At 41.8% G+C, this 21203-nt stretch overlaps 1 protein-coding gene across 1 annotated transcript in view; it reads right to left on the bottom strand.

Annotated features, from left to right (window-relative positions):
- Positions 1-1757: 1757 nt before the first annotated feature.
- Positions 1758-21203, bottom strand: part of LOC104509905 (alpha-N-acetylneuraminide alpha-2,8-sialyltransferase-like) — a gene marked incomplete at both ends in the record, with an annotated part of 41180 nt that continues 21734 nt past the window's right edge. Inside the window, 2 exons of the mRNA XM_010151999.1 lie at positions 1758-1850; positions 7470-7579. Of these exons, the coding sequence (XP_010150301.1) occupies positions 1758-1850; positions 7470-7579 (203 nt within the window). The remainder of the gene's footprint in view (positions 1851-7469; positions 7580-21203) is intronic.

Here is a 21203-nt window from a genome sequence, read left to right as displayed (position 1 = left end):
TCATCCACTCATTCTGAAAAGTGACATTGAACACAATCCCCTCTCCTGTTGCCTGTCTATCCCTCCCTCCTTTTCTCTTTTCCAATTTCCCTCCCCCTCCACTCCTCTTTGTGATATTCCCCTCTCACAAAGTACCATCTCACTCTCTCCATCTGCTTCTTCAACCATCTGCTCACCCCTTCCCTTCCTTCTTCCTGGATAACTCCACTGTCTCTCTAGTGTAGCTCCATAGTCTCCCTGCAGCATCAATACAAGTCTTTCCGATCAAAAATACCATGACCATGACTCTAGGACTTGATGAGGGTAGGGTGCAAAATGAATATCCATGAGTTTAATAAACCTCTGCCCTGACAACTGTAAATCCTTTTTCATGTTTCACACTGCTCTTCTTCATTTTATCCAAAATGCCATGGCCAAAACGATCTTCTTTCCTGGATGGGACGTTCTGGCCATTTCATCCCACTTCTTAAATCAACATTATTAGCTATCTCTATCCCACAGGATTTTCAAATTCCCCATCTTGTGGTCCACTTCCCTGAGCAGCTCCCTCTTCTGGTCTGGCACCTGGTGCCATCCTCTGCCAGTTCTGCTTGGTTTGCTTTGATCTCATCCCTCAAGCACTCCTGTGCCTTCTCCTGTTCAGACGCTCTCTGCGCGCAATCAGCTCTCGAAGCTGATTACTACTCCATTTCCCTCTTGCTCGCCCTCTCTTTTCTGCTCTGTCAAAGACTGTCATCTTTTCGACACACAAAACTAGAGAACCCTTCAATTCCTGATAGAGAGGAAAAATATTACATTTAAATACCATCAAACACCCATTTTGAAGTCTGTGTCTTTCTTCTTTCTAAAACACCCAGCTTTCTATTATTCATTTTATTTCCCTGCTTTGCTTCCTCTCGCTTTCACCTCCCACCACCTGCATTAGACATTTCTTTATGCCTAATCATTTCCTGTTCATCCCCTTGGTTAATGCCTTTTCTCTGTGTTTTTTAGTGAACATGGCAGGTTAGTACCAGATCTTGTTCTGTCTCAGAACAGCCTACCTCGTTCCGGGTGATAAACAAATAACATCATAGCAATTAAATTTCAGGAAGGCAAAATCACAGAGATTGCGTTGACTTCCCCCCCCTCCTCTCGTCAGCTGACATCTGAAAAAATTCGACCAACTCTAATAAACAACAGAAATCTGTCCCAGTTTCCTCAGAACGCGAGGCTTGTATGATCACAACCTGCCAATCAGTTCCATCCCAATCATTGTTGTACCTGTAAGGCAACACCAAACAAACAATGCAAAGACAGTAAGGACCCAGAGGTTATCAGTGGTGAAGCAAAGAGAAACCCAAATGAGCATCTTGGTTAACGGGGAATGCGGCAGCCCGCTGGCCTGACCAGCAGAGCAGTTTGGGCCACCCATCAGTATGGGCCTGGCTTGGGAGCCACCAAAGCACCTCCGGCACGTGCCCACCACATGGTAACAGGAGGGAGCTGGAAGCTCTGGGGGGACTATGGGAAAAGAAATAGCTCTGTAAGAAGCCAGCCTCCCTTATTTTCTCTGCTTACAGTGAAAGGATCAGGGATTTAGTCTTGGATTATTTCACCTAGCACCAAATCATTGCCTGTTTCGTCTTTTCCAGATCCTTTTCCAGAATCAGAAGATCATAAAGAACATAACTCTGATGCACTGATATCTATAACACAGATGAAGCAGATGCTCTTTTTGTTTCCCCCGACCAGAGAAGGAACAATATGCTCTCTACCTTTTCTGTATTATACTGGGATTTGCAGTCACCAGCTGGGTTTTCAATCCAACGTCCTTGCTGTATTCACTGGATAGAGGAGGAAGGTTGCACCTGTGCACAGAGAGACAGTCAAGATTTTAAATTACATTCAGGATTGACAGGCTTCAATCTCAGTCTTTTTTTTAGTCTCAAAGTTTGCAGGTGTTTGTTGGGTTTTTTTAAACAAAGCAATCTGTTGGAAAATGTGAAAGTGCTGTATAAATACTAGACCAAGCCACAAATGTTCCTTTTTGTATTACTCCTATAAGCACAATAAGACATTTTTGTACCAGATGGTGGGGAAATGTAGAAATAAAACCTTTTGCTGAGGTGATCTTATGTAACTATTAAGCAAAAGTAAAGACAGACTTGGCTTCTCTGACAGGCTGAAAGGCTGTAGAAGAGGACGTTACTATCTATAGCAAAGGCTTTTGTTTCCAAACTCTCCTAAAGTTCTGCTTTTCACTCTGTTCTGCCTTGTTCACTAGTATCAGGCTCCAGAGTGTCACCACTCTGTGGCATTACAAGCGTTACACATCTTGCAACAATGGGTGACTGGCATTTTTAATATTACACTGCAGGGTATCTTCAGCGTACAAAATTTACCAAGAAAGGCAGAGAAAAATTTTAAGCGTCTATTTAAATATGTGCATCTCTGTTCCGCTCACAGCCTTGTTCTGGTGAGCAGGGTGAAAACGTAATAAAGAGAAAGTGGCTGAGAAATTTACTTTGGAAAGCAGAGAGCCAAGACTCCAGAAAAGAGAAGTAGATAGAAACTTCCATGCAGTGAATAGTCCTAAACAGCCCATGGTAAAGACCCAGGAGAAGAAGTAAGGCACAGTAGATAAAGATGAAAACACATTCAAGCTGTATCCAAGCCTATGCACTGCTCCAGAAATTGTCTGGAGAAACCTCCTCAGTGCATAGAAATTACACCAAAAACTGGTGTAAAAACATTTATTTCAAATTTCTCCAACTTTTAAAATCAAAGATATGAACAGTATTTTTAATGCTTACAAGGCAAAAAACATAGAATCACAGAATGGTTTGAGTTGGAAGGGACCTTAAAGACTATCCAGTTCCAACCCCCCTGCCATGGGCAGGGACACCTTCCACTAGACCAGGTTGCTCCAAGCCTCATCCAGCCTGGCCTTGGACACTTCCAGGGATGGGGCATCCACAGCTTCTCTGGGCAACCTCTGCCAGTACCTCCCCACCCTCTCCAGGAAGAACTTCTTTCAGATATCCAATCTAAACCTCCCCACTTTCAGTTTAAAACCATTACCTCTTTACCTTGTAAAAAGGGTCTGCAGTGACAGGACAAAAAAATGAAACCAGGATTCTCAGAGACAAGCAGAATTCGGATTTTTTTCAGAAAAAGACTTTTTGGTTGTCTATGCTACAGAGTTTTGTTAGGTTTGTATTTTTTTTTTAATAAAAAAGTTTTTGGGCTCTACCATAAGCAAACTTGCCCTCCAATTTTTAAATTCAACCATCGAATCAAGACACCCCCATTTGCACATGCTGTTTCCCTTGTTTTTCTGCAGCATGCTGGAAAACGCGCAGCACAGAGACGGAGCGCACAAGGTATGGAAAGGCGAGGGGCACGCTCGGGCACCAGCTCCTGCCTCTTCCTGCTCCCAGCAAAAGCGCGTGCTCAGCAAATGCCGACCCTAGAGAAGAGGGTCCAGCAGCCCGTGGTGGCTTGCAGCTCTGCAGACAACCACCCTCACGAGGACGAGGCCCCAGCGCTGGAAGAGGGCAGGCAGCAGCGGCGCAGAGTTGTTTCATGTTCACGACTTCTCCTCCCCATACCTTTGTTGGGTTCCCTTGCTGCAGGTCTTAGAGAGGGCACTAGTGCGCACACCATGTACTCTCTGCAATTTTGGTTAATGGAAACCATCCCACATTCCTTAAGAAAAAAAACATAGTAGAGCTATATCTGCATCTATTTGCATGTAAGTCCCAGCTCTGAAAACCATATTCTGACATTCACATCACCAGGAAATGCCAAGGAGGACAGCAAAGTCCCACCTATATGGAATGTAGATTAATTCAACCACATTCACCAAGAAAAATAAAATCTCCAGGAAGGTTTTCTCCTTTTCATGACTACACTTGTTAACATGTGCACAATGTATTGAGATCTCAGGTAGGAAACAGCTTTTAGTTTGGTCTACCATGACTTAAAAGAACCTAGACAACTTAAAAAAAAAGTCAGAAGGAAGAATCTGAGTAAGAGATTTCAGAAAATGGAATCGTTGAGAAGCAAAAAAGAAAAAAGGAAGACTAGAAGCATAAGGGAAGTTTAATTCTGAGACATAACGAGTGATAAAACCTTAAAAACCAAGAAAGATTTATATAAAACAAAATATAAAAAAAGGCAGCAATAGGTTGCTTCCTGCACCTGCACTGGGCAGGATACATATGAATTAGATTAATCCTATTTGGAGGGTTGTAGAAACCCTCTCAGTGGCAGTATTTAACGGCAGGTCAAAGAAATATTTGTGAAGCAAGGTATATAGGTGATTTGCCTCAGAGCAGAGAGATGGCATGAATGACCTCTGGCAGATTAGTTTAATGCTCTCTGATTTAAAAAAATACAAACTCACAGGGCAAGCTTTTAAGAAGCCCTGTTTGGTTGAAATTTATTTAAAAGCACTATGAAGGACCAAGATCTCTCCCTGGTTTTTATCATCTTAACATCTCAATAATGAAATTTCTTTCATAAGCCAGTCCCAGATGTATTATTTAAACACATCTAATTCCTTTCATCAGTAAGTCTCATTCCCAGCTTGTTCTGCATGAAATATTAAGAAATGGCCTGACTATCCCAAGGGAACTCAGTAAGAAATCAGTTGGTCGACAGAAACTTCTTGGCCTTTCAGATTATTTCTTAAACAGGTCAGCAGAGTGAAGAGTATTGCGCAGAGCAGGACCACATCAAGAGACAAAAGATTCATCCTAAGAAGGGTCTTTTAATTAACTTACCCTCGAGTAAGCACGTGAACATGCAGGAAAGAAGGAAGCACTAGGACACTGTTTCAGGCCAGCATTTTTGACATGAGCATAACTGGAAAAATGGAAGATATTGGTCTTTTACATAGGAGACTTAGACCCAGCAGTCTGTGTGTGCCTTTTTCACATCTGAGACCTTCCAACTCAATAGGTAGAAAAATCTGCATGGGTAAGATGAGAGGGATCCTTCAACCCTCACCGGGCAGAAACGGCCCGTCGGGGTTTGGCCCAGACAGAAGTCCATGTCCCAAAGGTGCAAGAGAACCCAGGCAACTTGGTTGATGCATGTGCATTTGGTAGATGCCACATGACTATATTTTAGAAGGTTATATAGGCACATATACTAAACACTAGTGACTAACCTGAATTTAGTATGTAATTGCACACATTCATTTTTATTCCTTTGTGGCACCTTGGCCGACGTCAAGAGAACAACTGCATGAGGCAACTGAAAGCCATGTTTCTCTGGGCTTGTCTACAAGACCCTAAGTGTCACCGTATTTGGCGGAAACTCCCTGCAATCCCCTGCTATTTTACAGAGAGAAACTCTCTCTCTGGGAGATGTACAAACCTCAGCAGAGCCACGGAAAGTGGTCGGGGGAAAGGGAGAATTGAGAGACGTAGAAATATTCCTTCAAAACATAATGCCAAGAAAACATGTCTCTTCTGTCACAATACAAACAAAAACATTGCTTAGGCTTTAGTATCCAACACTTCTCTCTTAGAATAAGCGTTAGCAGGAAGGGAAAGGGCAAATCAAAAATTTTGCTTAGAAATAAGCATTATAAACTTGAAAACCAGCCAGGTATCAGAAGAAGAGCCTATTATAACCCCACTACCTAAACATGTAGACCATATGCCATGCACCTTTATCACTGCAGATGCAGTGTGCTATGCCTTAGGGGCTGAAAACTGCTGCTCTTTTAATCTCTGTGTTGGTACAACTGTGTTTGTAAAAGATGCTCAGAAACAAGAGGAGTTTAAATCCATTCATTAACCTTAGTGATTACAACGTATCAGAGAAGATGGCTGCAGTCATATGGCAGAGCTTAGGGAAAAACCCTTAGGTGAAACCAAAAACCATGTGAATGGAAGAAAAGAACAAGGGCAAACCCTGGCATGATATTGCACACTGCAGAAATAGGTTAAATTTATTACAAAATGTCTTTTTTCAAAAAAAATGAAACGTGTTATGCAACTCATTATGGTGCTCTTTCTCTCTCAGCTTCCAGATTATAGAAATCAGCTTTAGAAAAGATCAACTAAATCCTGTCTTCCACCTGCTATAAAAATGTTTTCTCCCATTGGTATATAAGCTTCTAACCCAAAAATACTGAAACATTTTCCATAAATATGGCTGCACATCACTAATACAATACAGCCTGCAGGCAGGTACTGGGATTTTTTGCAGGATTTTTCCCTATCACTTATTTCCAATTCAAAATAAGTTCTGTACTGATAATGGTTGCTTTGCCCTCCCTGGAGAGAAAAGGATTTTTCTCATCAAGCTACAACAACCACTGGTTTTTTAAATAAAGTTTCTATTGGTTTTGAAACCGATTGCTCCTACAGCATTTCAATTTCCCATTGCATCTAGATAATACTACCATGGCATCTATCCTGCAGTTTCTTATATTCAGTCTATGGAACACCTAAGGAGCTCTGCAGTGATGGCAATCAGCACATTGCCTCTCTCCCCCTGAGCCTTACGTCTTCTCTTCTGTGAATGCTCTAAGTATACATTTCCTTTTGCCTTTAGTTCGTTGTATTTCTGTGCTTTAACGCTGAGGGCATTTTTGGTCTTTGAGATGCAAACCAGAAATTACAGTAATACTGTTCTGTTTGCAGCAAAGGTGTATGGTTTTATAATAAGCCATCAGGACCTAATAAGCAGACCTGCTAAAGTGGGTGTTCATTATGCATCCACTTCAAAACCCAAAGAAACTCTTTGGGAGCATTCCTCCATTTCTCCCTCACAATGCTTTTCTTGTGCATGTTTAACAGGGAGGAACTAATTTCTGTCTTTCTTCCTTAAAGAATGCAGACCTAGTAAGTGCCAAACTCAATCATGAAAGTAGTAGCTGGTTCAACATTCCTCCTGACAGGTTCCTACAACTTCAGGAAGGCCGGAGGGAAAGGAAATGTGAGGAATCCCAAAAAAACAGTATCAAGGAAAGAGGTTTAGCCTTTCCTCAGTCAGCCAGAAATCAGTCTTGAGGGAAGAAAAACACAGGATCACTTTAGCTTGTTCCAACGTGCTTCTTGAGCCTTGCACCATAACTCAGCACCTACTCGAGCTCAGCGGGTTGCGTGTGACAGCGTTTCGAGCTGCAGAGGGACAGCGCAGGATGAGACCCTGCCTGGCACTGCGTAATTCAAGAGAAAAGCAGTTCTCCAGTACCCCTCCGTGATGTCGCACAATCTGTCACAGTTTAACCCCTCCATCTCCAGACCACCCCCACACTGCACGGACATTTGCAGCAGCCAAGCAAAAGTCTCTTTTTTGCCTCTCCTCACACTCCTACCCAAATCACTTGTGTAAAGCACCCTGCAAAGGGGTGGGGGAGAAACAAGGCAAATTATATTTGAGCAATCGCCACCGAAAGGCTCTGAAAAGTCCCAGCCTTAGGAGGGGGGAGGGGAGACAATGTGTCATTGAGGTTTCTGTCTTACCGCATGACAAAATCTGCTTGATCTATTCGTTTGCCGCAGCCGCTCTTTTTCAGGATCCCACCGTTTCCTACCACGGAGCATTTCTTCAGTGGCAGCTGGAAGGGAGTAGCCTAGCAACACAAAACAAGGACCGGTTTTACAGAGGAGAACACACGCATCTTTGTAGCAGCCACTCCTGGAGAACCCAGGGAGCTGGCAGGGCTTAAAGTGATGAAAGAAAAGGGAAAATTAGGAGCTAGAGGGGGGGAAAAAAAAAAAAAAAAGTACAGAAATTAGCTGGGAAGGAGATGTAGGACAGTTCTTATCCCCATTCCCCAAACCAGGACGCGACAGAAGGTAACAACGTCTCTGCAAAACCAAAACTGCCCAAAGCCCTGCCAAGCCACGTAGCCAGGTCAGAACGAGCCTTCTAGACAACCTGCAAGGACACAGGGGAAATAAGACAACCAGGAAAAAAAAAGAAAATTAAAAAAGAAAATCCCTGAAAGTGACCTTCCTGAGCTGATACACAAAAGACAGCTCTGGGGAATAAAGGAAGGAAGGAACGGGAAACGAGGTGATGACAGAAGGGCACTGGGAATCAGGAGTCACCCTGGCTCCCTCCACGGTTGTGTCGCTGGGACGGGTCGCTCCAAAGCCTAAGGCAAAGGTATTTAGAGTGTGACAGCAGCTCCTTAAACACCCAGCTGCTCAGGCACAGCATAAATCAAAATTAGAAGGGGACCATTTTAACTAAGGAGCTGTTGTAGCCACTTAGTAGAGCATGAAAGCACAAGGTCAAATCGTCATGCTATCCTATGCACCAAACACGGTAGTAAATTACATCTGTATAGTCTTCGGCGTTCCAGAGGATCCCAGAACTACAGGTGGGACACCTTCCTGCCAGGCTCAAGTCTTCACCTTTAGCGAGGTTGAGACAGTCCTTTAAACAGCTGCGCAGTGCATCAGTGTAGCCCAGCACATACTGAAAACAACAAAGGTGTTGAAAAGGCATGTGAATCTAAAGCAGCGTGATTTAGTTACGGAATGGAATGTGTCCACAAGACAAGAGTTAATATTCTCCTCGTGCAAAAAAAAAAAATTGTTCAGGGACTTTTTTATTTATCAAACCTGTCAAAACCTGACTTTGCAGTAGTGACAGAAGTTACTGCACAGGTCTCCAAGAATGCAGATGCCATGGTGACAGGATGCAGCATCGCAAAAGAATTCTCCTCTCCGGGAGGACAAGGCAGAACGGCGGTGGCAGCACTTGGCCTCACTTACACGTCCAGAGCGAGGTCTAACGTTGCCTCACGTATTCAGCAGGCACCGCAACGGCGCACACAGCCCAGAAAACAGACCCAGCGTTATAGCACAAACTCTGTGTTTGTCAGGACTTAGTGCTACTCTCTCACTTCTTTTCTTCCTTAGGTTTATTTGCTTTATCTTCTTTTCTCAGGCAACTAGATTCCATTCAGCTAGTATAAAGCCACACCCCGCTTTCTAATGAAAAACATTAAAGCGTTTTGCTTATCCTAATTCTGGATTAAGATATGCTAAAGCAGAAAAATAAATTTCAGCTTCCTGAGGCCCAGCCACCATTAGAAGTCCAGTGATAGCACAGCGGAGCAAGACTAAGTCTGCAGCTGCCTTCTGGTCCTGCATCTGCCTTCCCAAGAACGTTTCTTAATTTACACAGTTATTGAACTAGGAGCGTATCTTGAAATTCCAATGACATCTCATCTCCGAGGTGACCCAGACCAAATGAGAGCTCACAGATTCAGTAAAGTGGGGGAGGGGATCAGAGGAAATGTAGAGGAGATGTTTTACAAATAACAGTACCTTTCTTATTCAAGATATATCAAAGCTCCTTCCAAGACAGCTAATTATACAAAGGCAGGGCTGTGACAAATCACAGACAAAGGTAGCAGCCATTAACTCTTTCTTTTAAGAGTTGTGCATACTGTCACATAAATTCTCTGGCTCTAGTATATGTTGAGAGGCTTTAGATCCCCAAAATAAACATTTAGGAGTTACTAAATGCTTCAAAATTCTGTGAGTTGCAAAGAGCCTTTGATATTGCTGTCCTTAAAGGGAGGCTGATATCCTCTTATGCTCAAAGACGGTAGTATTAGTTGTCATTTGCATACACATTTTTGTTTCCAAAAGCATGTGAAGCTTTGAAACTCTTGTCTTTCAGAGGGTCCAAGAAACAAAAGAACAAGATCAGGGCTGCCAGGGTGATTTGAGCGAGGCAAAGGAAAGTAGAAGGGGCAGATAAAATCAGCACGGTGGTTTTCCATCTGCCTAAACTGCAGAGAAATCCACTCACTCAATGGACACAGGAGGAAAACCAGGCTGAACACAGTTCTTGGTGAAAAGCCACCATGCCCACAAGAGCCCACAGAAGCTTTTGCCTAACCCCAGCAAAGTACTGAAAATGCAGGACATGGCACAGACATTGGACAGAGTCTACATGTCAGCTTAAAATGTCCAATGGATACATTTTCCAGAAGACCATACTTACAAACTTTCTACAGACATTATGCAAAAGACTAAGGATTTAGCGTCCCCGCTGCTTGGCAGGATTTCAGCTGCTTTGCGCTTAATGATCATTGCTCAGGATGACCTGAGAGAAACCTGCATTTGTCATCTTCCGCATGACTATTCTTCTAACGTTTAAATCACAGACCTGTATTACTGCTGAGACTGCAGCGGCATTCCAGGAACTCTGCCCTGAGCCTCTTTCTCCAAACAAAGTGCCTGGTCATACACAAATCCCACAAGTCTTAAACGCAAGCGTTGCCTATAAGCAATGATGAAACATGGCTCCTTTTTCGCTCTACAAAAGGCATTTTTCTTTTCCTTCTTTCAAAGGAACAGGCTCCTGGGATTTGAAATCATTAGGAAATCACCATCCTGAAATCTAGCAGGCAGCAGCACACCCAACCCGCTGCAGGACGTTAGTGTGGTGGCACGCTTCCCTCCTCTCCACATCCAAAGGATGCTCATGAGGCAGGGAGCTCAGATAAAGGCTCTTAGAGGCTCTTGAAAGCCAAAATGCTGTGGGAATCATTCTGCAACTTCCCATAAGCATTCAGCTGATTCCTTCCTTTGGGCTGCCCAAAACAGGAGGTGCAAAACAGCTTAAACAAAATAGTAACACAATTAACCAAAAGGTGTTTCCAGCCCTGACACGCAGCAGAATTACGCAGCTTGTTACTAGCTTTCTGCTTTTCATCTAGCTGTTCCTATTGCTGGCTTGTCAGGGTACGCACTGTGGATTTAAGGTTGAATTTAATATTTAATCATACCAAAACCTTAAGTTATTTTTTTGCTCTAAGTGTAAAAAAACATAGAAATTGATTTCAATAATAATTTGTTTCCCCATGCGAAGTGGTCTTAACATTAACTTCATGGTGTGCAAGATCTGCCTTCAGAGTATTTGAATGCTGGGGTTGAAGGGTTAGAAGAATGCTACAACTTGCTCCAGAACTACACTGCCTTTACTTTTTTGTGAAACAGACTTGGGCATTGCTTGTAATCTCAGTAGGAGGCAATTTTCAATCAAGAGTGTTACATTTTTAAGGTGATGGTGCTTTTTTGAGATAATACTACATAGTAACCCCAAGTTTGTTCTTAAGTTTCTATTACCAGCAAAATACGTTTCACAGGGCTTACAACAACCTTGTGCTTTCCTTCTTTACTTCCCACAGCCTAACTCTTTGCTAAGCAAATTGTCAGTTCATAGCTAAGAGCCTACAAGTTCTCACATTGTGGGGACCCAGCTGCCATTTATGCTAAATTCTCACAAAAAGCTCAGTTGTTTTTCTCCTGTGAATTGTGAGCTGGCCTGAAAAATGTTGGCTCTGGACTGTAGAGTTACAACAAAAGCACTTCCATTAACATTAGCTTCTGTTGTTTTCATTGTCAACACATTTGATATTTTCTTCATTCATAAAATTTTAATGAATGCCAGATTCTTAAGGGTGGACTAGAAAAAATTAGCACAGTATCAGTTCATCTACTGCAACAGAGAAAATGTAAAAATCAATGACCAACTCACCTCCATTTTTAAGCAGTTGTTACCACAGAATTTGCAAATAACTAAAAACACCCTGCATATTGGAAATAAGCGGGATGAATTCCCTTTAAAAGTTTCAAATAATTTTTAAAAGGATTTCCTAAGGTGGTTTTAAAAAGGCCTTTCCAAGCAAAACCAAAGACACACAGGCCCCATTGTCTCAGTTGCCATGGTTTAAGACAATGAAACTCCACTGATAATCAATGAAGATGTTCTAGTTCATAGTCATGTAAAGGAAAGAAGAACCTGCACATCCCCCTGTGAATTCAATGACAAATAAGGACACAAAGCAATAGATTAAAAGACTCCCAATTGAATATGGGACTAATTTAACAGAGCATCTATCCAGCAATTCACTGATTAGTTTCATCATTCATCTAAGTAGAAATAAATCATTGTCATCAGTTAAAAGAACATTACACAGTACTACAAAAATATAATTTATTTTAGATAATGCTACTCTAATTCACTTTGATTTCATTGTTAGGTTGTTAATGCATTCATTTTTGCCCACTCCCTGCCAAAGACTTTAATCAGCAGCCAAGTTCTTACTGGGAAAACAGGAAAAATTATAGTATTCAGCCTCTGATTTAATGCTGAAGATGTCAAAAACATTGAAATGCTGGTAACAGAATGTATTTTTTTTAAAATAAGCATTTTGAATTTACACGAGATGCTGCGATTTTACTGTTCCTTTAGAGAAGGCAGCATCCTGACGAGAAGGATGTTATTCTTCAGATTTTCCTAAGGAGCCAGCAAAACCCCGAGAGTTAACGAGAAGCCGAATTCAGCTCTTAATAAAACATTTTCTTGCATCTTTGCATTAGGAAGCAGCTGACACTTTAAAGGATACCTGTCTGTGTTGTCAGCCACAGGTAACGTGGCATTGGTTTTTACACTGTCAGACATAGCTCAGTGGCAAATGCTCCTTCTTCATTGTTTACAAATCATCTTCAGTCTGATGGGCCTTTTGTTCCTCCTACAGAGCTGTCAAGCCATGACAGCTTGATGACAACCAACTTCCAAAAAACATCAGTGTCAGGGACGGCATACTCTCTACAGGGGGACGTGGAGGGCAGCTGTGGTTCCCTGCATCTCACCCGCTCCTCTCTGCCAAACTGCGCCAGTCCTGCCCTAACCCTGGCACAGGAGCTCAGAGCAGGGAGAAACTACTGATGGCAAGATAACGAGGTCAGGAGGAGCTGCCCCTCCTAAAAGAGAGAGGGCGTTTGAGCCCACCGCCCACACTGTGCCACTACAGCGAGACAGCTGACGTTCTTCTTTCCATCCTTCAGCAGTAATTGTTATCTTCTTGGAAAATGACTGTTTTCACCAAAAAATGCCTAGGTTTAGGGTTTGGGGTTGGGTTTTCTTAGTGAAAACCGTAATTTTTGAAAAAGAAAAGGTGGACTTTCTTTTTCACTAAGATTTCCTTTAAAATTGGGTGTATTGTCATCTAAAAGGTTTTGCACTTAGCAATTCGTAACTTCAGACGTTTTCTACCATACACCCATTTTCAGCCGGGCCTTTCTGTCTGAGTCACTGGCTCAAATAACCGCACAAGGTTTGAAATGCATCTAAAATTTTAACAATAATTTATAACTCATTTCTGCATAGAGAAACAGCAGAAACATGGATTAGAATAGAAGTGTCTGTGTACAAGCGCTAGAAAGGGAGAAAATCTTTTCTGTATCACAAACCTTGAGCACATGTTGTGGGCTGGAAGATGCTCATTTGAACATATTAAGAAACCACACTGATACTTTACTGGCAGATTTACTGAATGCCATATCATTCCTAAATTGTTTTGTGTTCACGCAAAGCTATTACAGAAGCACATTAGTGAACCTGTTGAAAGCTGTATTTCGGATGTGCAAAACTTGTCAGAATCACAATGTATGTTCCAGTGAGACTTTCTAAATGAGTGTGTTAGCTCTGACTCGTACAAAATTCTCTAGATTCCACCCATATGAGAAATAATGCATGAACTGGTAAGCAATGGTAATGCTGTCACAAAAGAGAGGACTACGTATAAGTGTACTTACAGTCATTTTGGGGAACAGATCTGAATGGAGCCCCTGCAAAACTGATCCCAGGTAGGAAGCACACTGCCCTTCTTGTGTATGAGAATTATGACTATCAATAAAAAATATGAGCATGGTTTTTGAATTCTGGAGACCGATACTCCCAAACCCCAGTATTTGATTACAAAACAATTATCAGAGGAAGAAAATGTGACAGTGACCAACTATGAAATCCCTCTAGGAGATAAGAGATCTTAAATGAACCTCCAGCTACCTTCTTTGGTTTTTTTAATAGTTTCCCTGCTGCACAGAGGCACTGCCAACTAACAGATTTTGAAACCTGAAGCTCGCTGCTTGCACAAAAGAGAAGTGGTCCAGGTGGGGCAGACCGCTCTGTAATAGAATCATAGAATGGTTTGAGTTGGAAGGGACCTTAAAGACCACCCAGTTCCAACCCCCCTGCCATGGGCAGGGACACCTTCCACTAGACCAGGTTGCTCCAAGCCTCATCCAGCCTGGCCTTGAACACTTCCAGGGATGGGGCATCCACAGCTTCTCTGGGCAACCTGTGCCAGTGCCTCCCCACCCTCTCCGGGAAGAACTTCTTCCTGATATCCAATCTAAACCTCCCCACTTTCAGTTTAAACCCATTACCCCTGGTCCTGTCACTACAGGCCCTTGTAAAAAGTCCCCCATGTCTCAGCCCTGACAGCAGTGTCTTTATCAAGGATTGAAGTGGAATTAAACATTCGAGCTCGTGTGAACTTTGTGCTCGTCACAAGTATGTGCTTCAGGCAGTATTGTTTTTAATGAGATTAATATCTCATGAAATATTTATACAGGGACACAGGGCTGCAAAAGACCACTTAGGAGACTGAACGCATTCCTCTGCGGCTGCAGGAAACCTCATATCCAAAAGGATACCTGGGATATTAACTGCAGAGCAACCACACACGAAAGAGAGAACGCTTTGCAACATCCCTGCATATTCACAAAACCAGGGAGTACCAGTAAGCAGCTGGCAGTCACTTTTAGTTCAACCCGTACTTTAAGCAGGGACTTCAAAACGCTGTGCTCTCTAATAGCTTTCCACCCAGCGTGAAGTCACTGTAAGTGAGTACTTGCCGTGAATTAAAAGAACATTTCAAATTGCTACTGTGGCATTTCATTCAATGGAATCAGCCTTCATACAGCCAGGATAGCACAGTGTGGAGAGATGACAAAGGAGGAAGAAAAAAAATCACACTTGGAGATTGTAACGGTTTACTTTAGAAAACAGACTATTGGTGTTCTATCATAAACAGTATTTTAAACAACGAATGCTCTAAGAATGTGAAGGGACTTCTCCTTTATAAGACAAACAAACATTCATGGGTGGGAAATTCCAGAGTTCTGGAAGATTTCTGAATCCGAACTTTATGACCTCCAACGCACTAGGACCCCAAATTTTGGATTAAAAATGATACAAAGGAAATAATGTTGCATGATTGATTAAAAAAAGGAATTTGGCCTACTAGGGGTGGGGAGGGTGTCTCTTATTCTGGAAGATGTTACAGCCTCCAACATTCCCGCAACTGGGAGGCTTCCATCCAAATAGCTGCATTCTGATGTACCATAGAGCAACCCAATTCCATGTAAAGCGCGCAAAATTGAAAAATAATGTACAAATTCCCCGAAAACAGCTTGACCAGAATTTGTAAATAACTGTCTTTGTTGGCTTCCCTAACCACCTTTTCATACCTTTGAGTAACTCACTTGATTTTTTTTTTATTTTTTAATCCTGTGTGATAAGAAGGATAAACTTTGATTCATAGGTCAAACCCCTGAACTCTGCCAACAGCCACAGAAACACTCAGCAAATCCTTCCTTTTAGCTGATCACTTGACATCACCAGATGCCATGACGAGCTTAGAGGAAAGCATCATCCATCGTGTGGGATTCTCAGCCCTGCTGTGCTCTGCCAGTACCTCCAGAGGTAGGCACGCAACACCCTCCCACTTAGATTTCAACTGGCGCAGACTTTTATGCTGGCACTGTGCAGCATTTACACACCCGGCAGCAATTCAGCTCCCGGTGCACTGGCACTCGATGGCAGAAAGACACTCAGACACACCAGGTATTGAGAGGTTGTTTAGTATTCAACCGCACCAGATGCTCAGCAGCAACCCTGTAGCTTTTGGGCTTAGAGACCTAACCTTCAGATGCTGCTTTTGAACAGTTTGCCTACCCTTCACTTTTTCCCTGTTTTCTTAATCTGCTCCATGTGTAAGCAGCAGAAAAAAAAAAAAAGCTAAGTATATCGAACTGTATGCACCAGGGCTGCATTGATATAATGCTCTAAGCTTAAGTCAAAAAAAGCGCATCGAAACATTTTTGAGTTTTGATTAGATGTTTCATGGAAATAAGGGTTAGCACAAATCATCACTTCAGGGGAAAAATCTGCTTTTTTAACGTCATGCATGTCTGTTAAAGAACAGCAGTAGTTACTATTTTATGAGAGTTTAATGAGTTACTCTACAGGCCTGGGAAAATGCAGTATAAACCTTTAAATTCATCTCCTGCTTTGCAGCATACAATTTCCTAGATGAGGAAGTTCCTGTATATAGGCACACGTTTTATCTTTTCTGCACAGAATTTTATGTGGAAGTAAGTAACTATTCTATTCCAGTTAGAGAAATGTAGACATAAACCAAATCACATGACTGCCTAGTGCCAAAGTCCTCCAACTCTGACTGTACTTTCTCCCTCAGCGATTTCAGGATGGAAGAACAGTAACAAGCTGAAACCAAAACAGAACAGGGAAAATTGCAGGGTATCTGCTTACTTCTGCCTGGCGTAGGAATAAGTAGGCAACATACTCTCATGTTGAATTACTCTCTTGTGAGAGCGTGGGACAACACACAGTCAGCAAAGATAGGAAAACATGTGGAAATAACACAAGACCAACTGTTGTTCAGGAAGGGGTACTACTCGCTCATTTTCCCAGCTTTACAAAGGATTTCTCAACACAGTTTCACGTACGTGCGAGGTTACTGCCAGGAACACTGCACAATCAAACTCACAGTTCCTAAGCATTTTAAGCTCAATCCTAACCCTGCAGAACTGACGCAGGATGGTTGTTTCTACAATCGCACGAGCAGAATATAAACTGCTGTGAAACGCAACAAAAGCCTGCACTGAACGTGGGTGGGGGTAGGAAAGACAGCACGCAGGAGGACTGTGAAGAAGGTGTCAGCAGGCCCATCTGCCTATATGTGGTTGATTTACTAAAAAGCTCATCCACCTATAGAAACACAAAGTTTTCTAAAATCTTATTAGTAGAACACAGTATATGCAATAAATAAGGTTAGTTTCAGCTCATAAAAAAATATAAAGAGCTTCCAATTGTACTTGTATAAAAGACAATAACACTTAAACAAAGGAATGGCTGAATGAATTCCTGAGGGCCCTCTGATCCCACTGATAGGAATAAGGAGCTGCAGCAAAGGAAATCAATCAACTTATACAGGCAACAAAATAGGAATTTAGTTATCATGTGATAGATACCAAAGTTTAAAGCTTTGGCTTTTATTTTTTAGGCTGCCTTAAAAGCAATACACTTCCTTTTAGCTAGTATATTAAACAGTGAGCTTTTGCAAGGAAAAGATGCGCTAATCAAAAAATGTTCCTAGCCTTTGCTTTACCTCTAAACAGTTCCAATGAATCAGTGATGTCTATTGAGAATCACTAGTTAAAAAGACATCAAAGACAACTAGCAAGGATTGATCTCTCTAGGAAATTTGCAATTAGAGTTTGAGTGGAGTTTAAACACCGAGATTGGCTTCCGGCAGCATGGAAGCACTGCTGACTCTCTTTAATACTTGCAAATATTTTTTTTTTCTCTCTATTAATGACAAAAATTAAGCCTCTTAAGAAAGCTTCACTTACAGATAAGAAGGAAATATCTAACTATTTTAGGACAAGTTTTAAACTTTGAAAATTCCATATTTCACAATACAGTTATACATTTATTTAACAATCTTTCTTAAAGTAAAAAAACAGACAATGCCCGCAGATTCCAATTAGGTAAATGTAGATAAACAGCAAAGGGAACAATAACAGAGAAAGGTTAGCTAGGAAACATTTCAGATGTTTAGAATGGGTAGTGATTGGATGAAAAAGCCCTACGATATTGGGCTGCTGAAAAAACATTTTTAAAAAATCTAGCATGTAATATCATCTTACAGATACACTGGGTTCATTTAAATGCACTGCTGAACTGTATGAAACAATGGCATGAATCCAGAGAAGTGAGCAATCCCTTTTTTTTCCCCCTCCCACAGCACACAGTCAAACCCAATACATAAAATACGCTAAAAAATAAGAAACAGTTTGAGGAATCAATAAATATATCCAGCTCCAAAGAGCCATTGTATTCGGGCCAGGTCAGGAGCCTACATCAATCTGTACCTTACATCTTTAGCATATCTTTCATCCACTAACCTAGATGGCATGTGCGTTGTCTCATGTAACACAAGAAAAGTTATCTGTAAGAGCTGAAAAGCAAATAATAGTATGCAAAGAAAACACAGCAAAGAATTTTAAGAACTGCATGTAAAGTGAGGGTATAGGTCATCATTTAAGCACTATCTTTCCTTAGGGCAGTCTTTCCGCAGAAGTGTAGAGCCAAGGTTAAAAGATCTTGCTGAAAAGTAAAAAAGGTAGATAGTGGCATAATAGGATTTACATATAATGAGTGACTACCAAATTGTTTAAAAATGAATGTTTACCAAACAAGGAAGCAATTAGAGGAAAGTGCAGTGTCATCTAATGTCATGTCTAAAGGTTATGAAAACAGAAGTTTAGAAGGCCAGGGAAGCAGAGGGGGAAAGCTGTGACAACTACAGAATCGATGAAGTTTCCATAAGGTATTTATTTTTTCCAGTAATGAAAACAAAACTCCTTAAAATGTGTTTTCACATAAAGGCATGAGAGCAATTCAGGAACTTGTTTGAATAACTTATCATAAACTGATCTGAATCATAACAATACCAGTATTTGATATTCTGTATCAACAATAAAACAGCAATGTAAAATTAAAACGGGGAAAAGTGTCATTTCATCATAGAAGGGTGTAGGTTCCCCCAAAAGCAAGAAGAGTGTAATTTGTCGCTAGCCTATGCAAGAGTTTGTTTGGGGCTAGCTCCTCTGCAGAGAGCACAGCAAAACAGGGATGCTAGGCTTCAGGGACCAAACCGAACCTGAGACTAAAGTCTTAGTAGTGCAGTTTACCCTACTGAAAGGCAACACAGGACAAAGCTCATTTCATATAAAGGTACACCTTTTTTCACCGACTTGGTGATTCCCTTGGTTTTAGCACCATACAATCCGGGTAATCTAGCCAACCTCCTGCTCCAGGCAGCGTTACCCGTGAAAAGTGGTCAATGTGTGCTGCTTCTCACATGGCCCAGCGACCCCCCATGGGTCAGGGGGCCCTTCAGTGCCGCTGGCCGGAGCGTCCCGCAGCCGCCGGCCCGGGCCCCGGCCGCCGCCCGCCCGTCAGCACCCTGGTCAGCTCCGGAGCCACTCGCCCAGGGTATTTCCGTTTCCATAAAGGGAAGTGCCAAACTTTGGGGTGAAGAATCACGGTAACAACGAACCGTGTGCTCTGTGAGACCCCACTTTCTACTTTTTCATACCTTGATTATCCTCCGGCTCTGAGCAACTACAACCCCTGTGTTCTTGATGGCCCGTTTTTGGCACATCTTGTCCACGTCATTCACATTGTACTTTCCGTTCCGTTGGGTCAGGGGGAAAAAAAAAAACCTCTTAAACGTATAACAACATTCACTGAGTGAAGAGCTTAAAAAAAAATTGCGTTGTCCCTTGCTAGAGGTTGCAATTTGGAAAAGATAATGTGAAAGTTTTAGTAAGCTGCAACTCTCTTCTGCCAGTTGATAAAAACACCCTGAAAATCAGAGTAGCCACTAAAACAGCTTTTTTTTTTTTTTTTAAGATATTGACGAACCTGACAAATAGTTTTTCAGCTTTCTATTAAACTAAAACTAACTTTATTTGCCACTAAGAGCTATTCCCAATCCAAAAGCAAATCCAGGGCCAACTACCAAAGATGACGTCCTCAGAAGGAAGCTACTGACACAACAAGAATGCACGGGATTGATTACTCCCTGAGTGCTAAGTACTATAGTCCAGCAAGCTACTGGAGGTCTGGAGAGCTTTCCCTCCACTTAGTTTTCGGGCCCTGCTTCAGTCCCTTTCAAACACGAGGCTGAGGAGAGAAGTCTCCTAGCAGTAAACATTTGAGCCTCGTGAGTTGGAAGAGGACAGCAGTAAAAGAGCAAAGGACTTGGAGTTTATTAGTGAAGAACATCTGGATCCCCAACAGGGATGATAGGTCACTAATTAGCCCCATGCTCGACCCACGTGCAGTACTTGCTAGACTATAACACTAACATTCAAACATGACTAACTTCCACACAGCGTTTTTAAACACATATCCCTGCCAAGCTTGTTTCTCTGGATAAGGAAACCACTCCACTCTGCCTCTTAGACTCACTGTACTGCTTCATCCTTTTACAGAGACAGAAGTCAGATAAAAACTGCCATGATCAATCTTTCATCCTTTGAAAAGTGACTTCTCTAATTTTGATACTCCCCAAACTTAACATTCTAACTTTTCTTTGAGTTTTCTTTATTTACATGAGGAATCTCATGGTAAAAGACAGCACAGCCTGGTTGTTGGCTTTTGACAGGACATGAAACCGTGTCCTCTAGTTTCATCTTCCCACAGTACCTCTAAGTTTATTTTTAGAGCTCTCTCAGACAGTCAATTAAAGAGGGATATTCAAGTGGTGTTGCTCTCCACTCGTGTCTGGATAGCCTTTAAAGGGCAAACTTAGAAAAAAAATTATTGTAAAATGACATTGTGAATGTTGTACATTATATTCCTTCTCAATTGTACCCAGCTAAGAAATGTCACACTTAAAATAATTTAAAAAAAAAAAAGATGCTTTTCCTCCTAGGGATATAATCTCTCAAAATATGACCTGTGATTAAAAAGTCAGATTAGGTTTTCTTATCTTTCTGTATTTTTAGCATCAGAAGTAAACACTCTGTACAGAGTAAGAGCAGGAGTCAACTACTTAGAACTTTCATTTTTATCCAGTTCTCCTGACAAAACCATTCATGATACCTGGGGAAAAGAAAAGACTCTTAGACTATTCCACTATAACAACCAAGTTAACAACATTACTGTGCTTTTTTTCCAGTAAATAAGGGTGTAACGACTTCAGAATATGCAGCAAACAATTACATTAAATAGACTCTTTATTTACAGCATCCCTCTTCTACTCCTAATTACATTCTCCATGCCTTTCACCATATACCTGTACTCTTTTTTGCTGGGAACAAATGTGACTTGACTTGCTTTGGATGGCCACAGCCTAAGTTTTCTCATCTTTTTTACTCAGCTTCTCTTTTGCTGTAGAAAGGCATGGCACATTTTCACAGATTCAGAGCAGTAAGGGTTGGAAGGGACCTCTAGAGATCATCTAGTCCAACCCCCCTGCCAGAGCAGGATCACCCAGAGTAGATCCCACAGGAACAAGTCCAGGGGCTTTGGAAAGTCTCCAGGGAAGGAGACTCCAC

The sequence above is a fragment of the Eurypyga helias genome, unplaced genomic scaffold (genome assembly GCF_000690775.1).
Source record: "Eurypyga helias isolate BGI_N326 unplaced genomic scaffold, ASM69077v1 scaffold31275, whole genome shotgun sequence".
Lineage (NCBI taxonomy): Eukaryota > Metazoa > Chordata > Aves > Eurypygiformes > Eurypygidae > Eurypyga > Eurypyga helias.
Note: the sequence above shows the minus strand (reverse complement) of the source record. Positions and strands in the feature narration are given on the sequence as shown.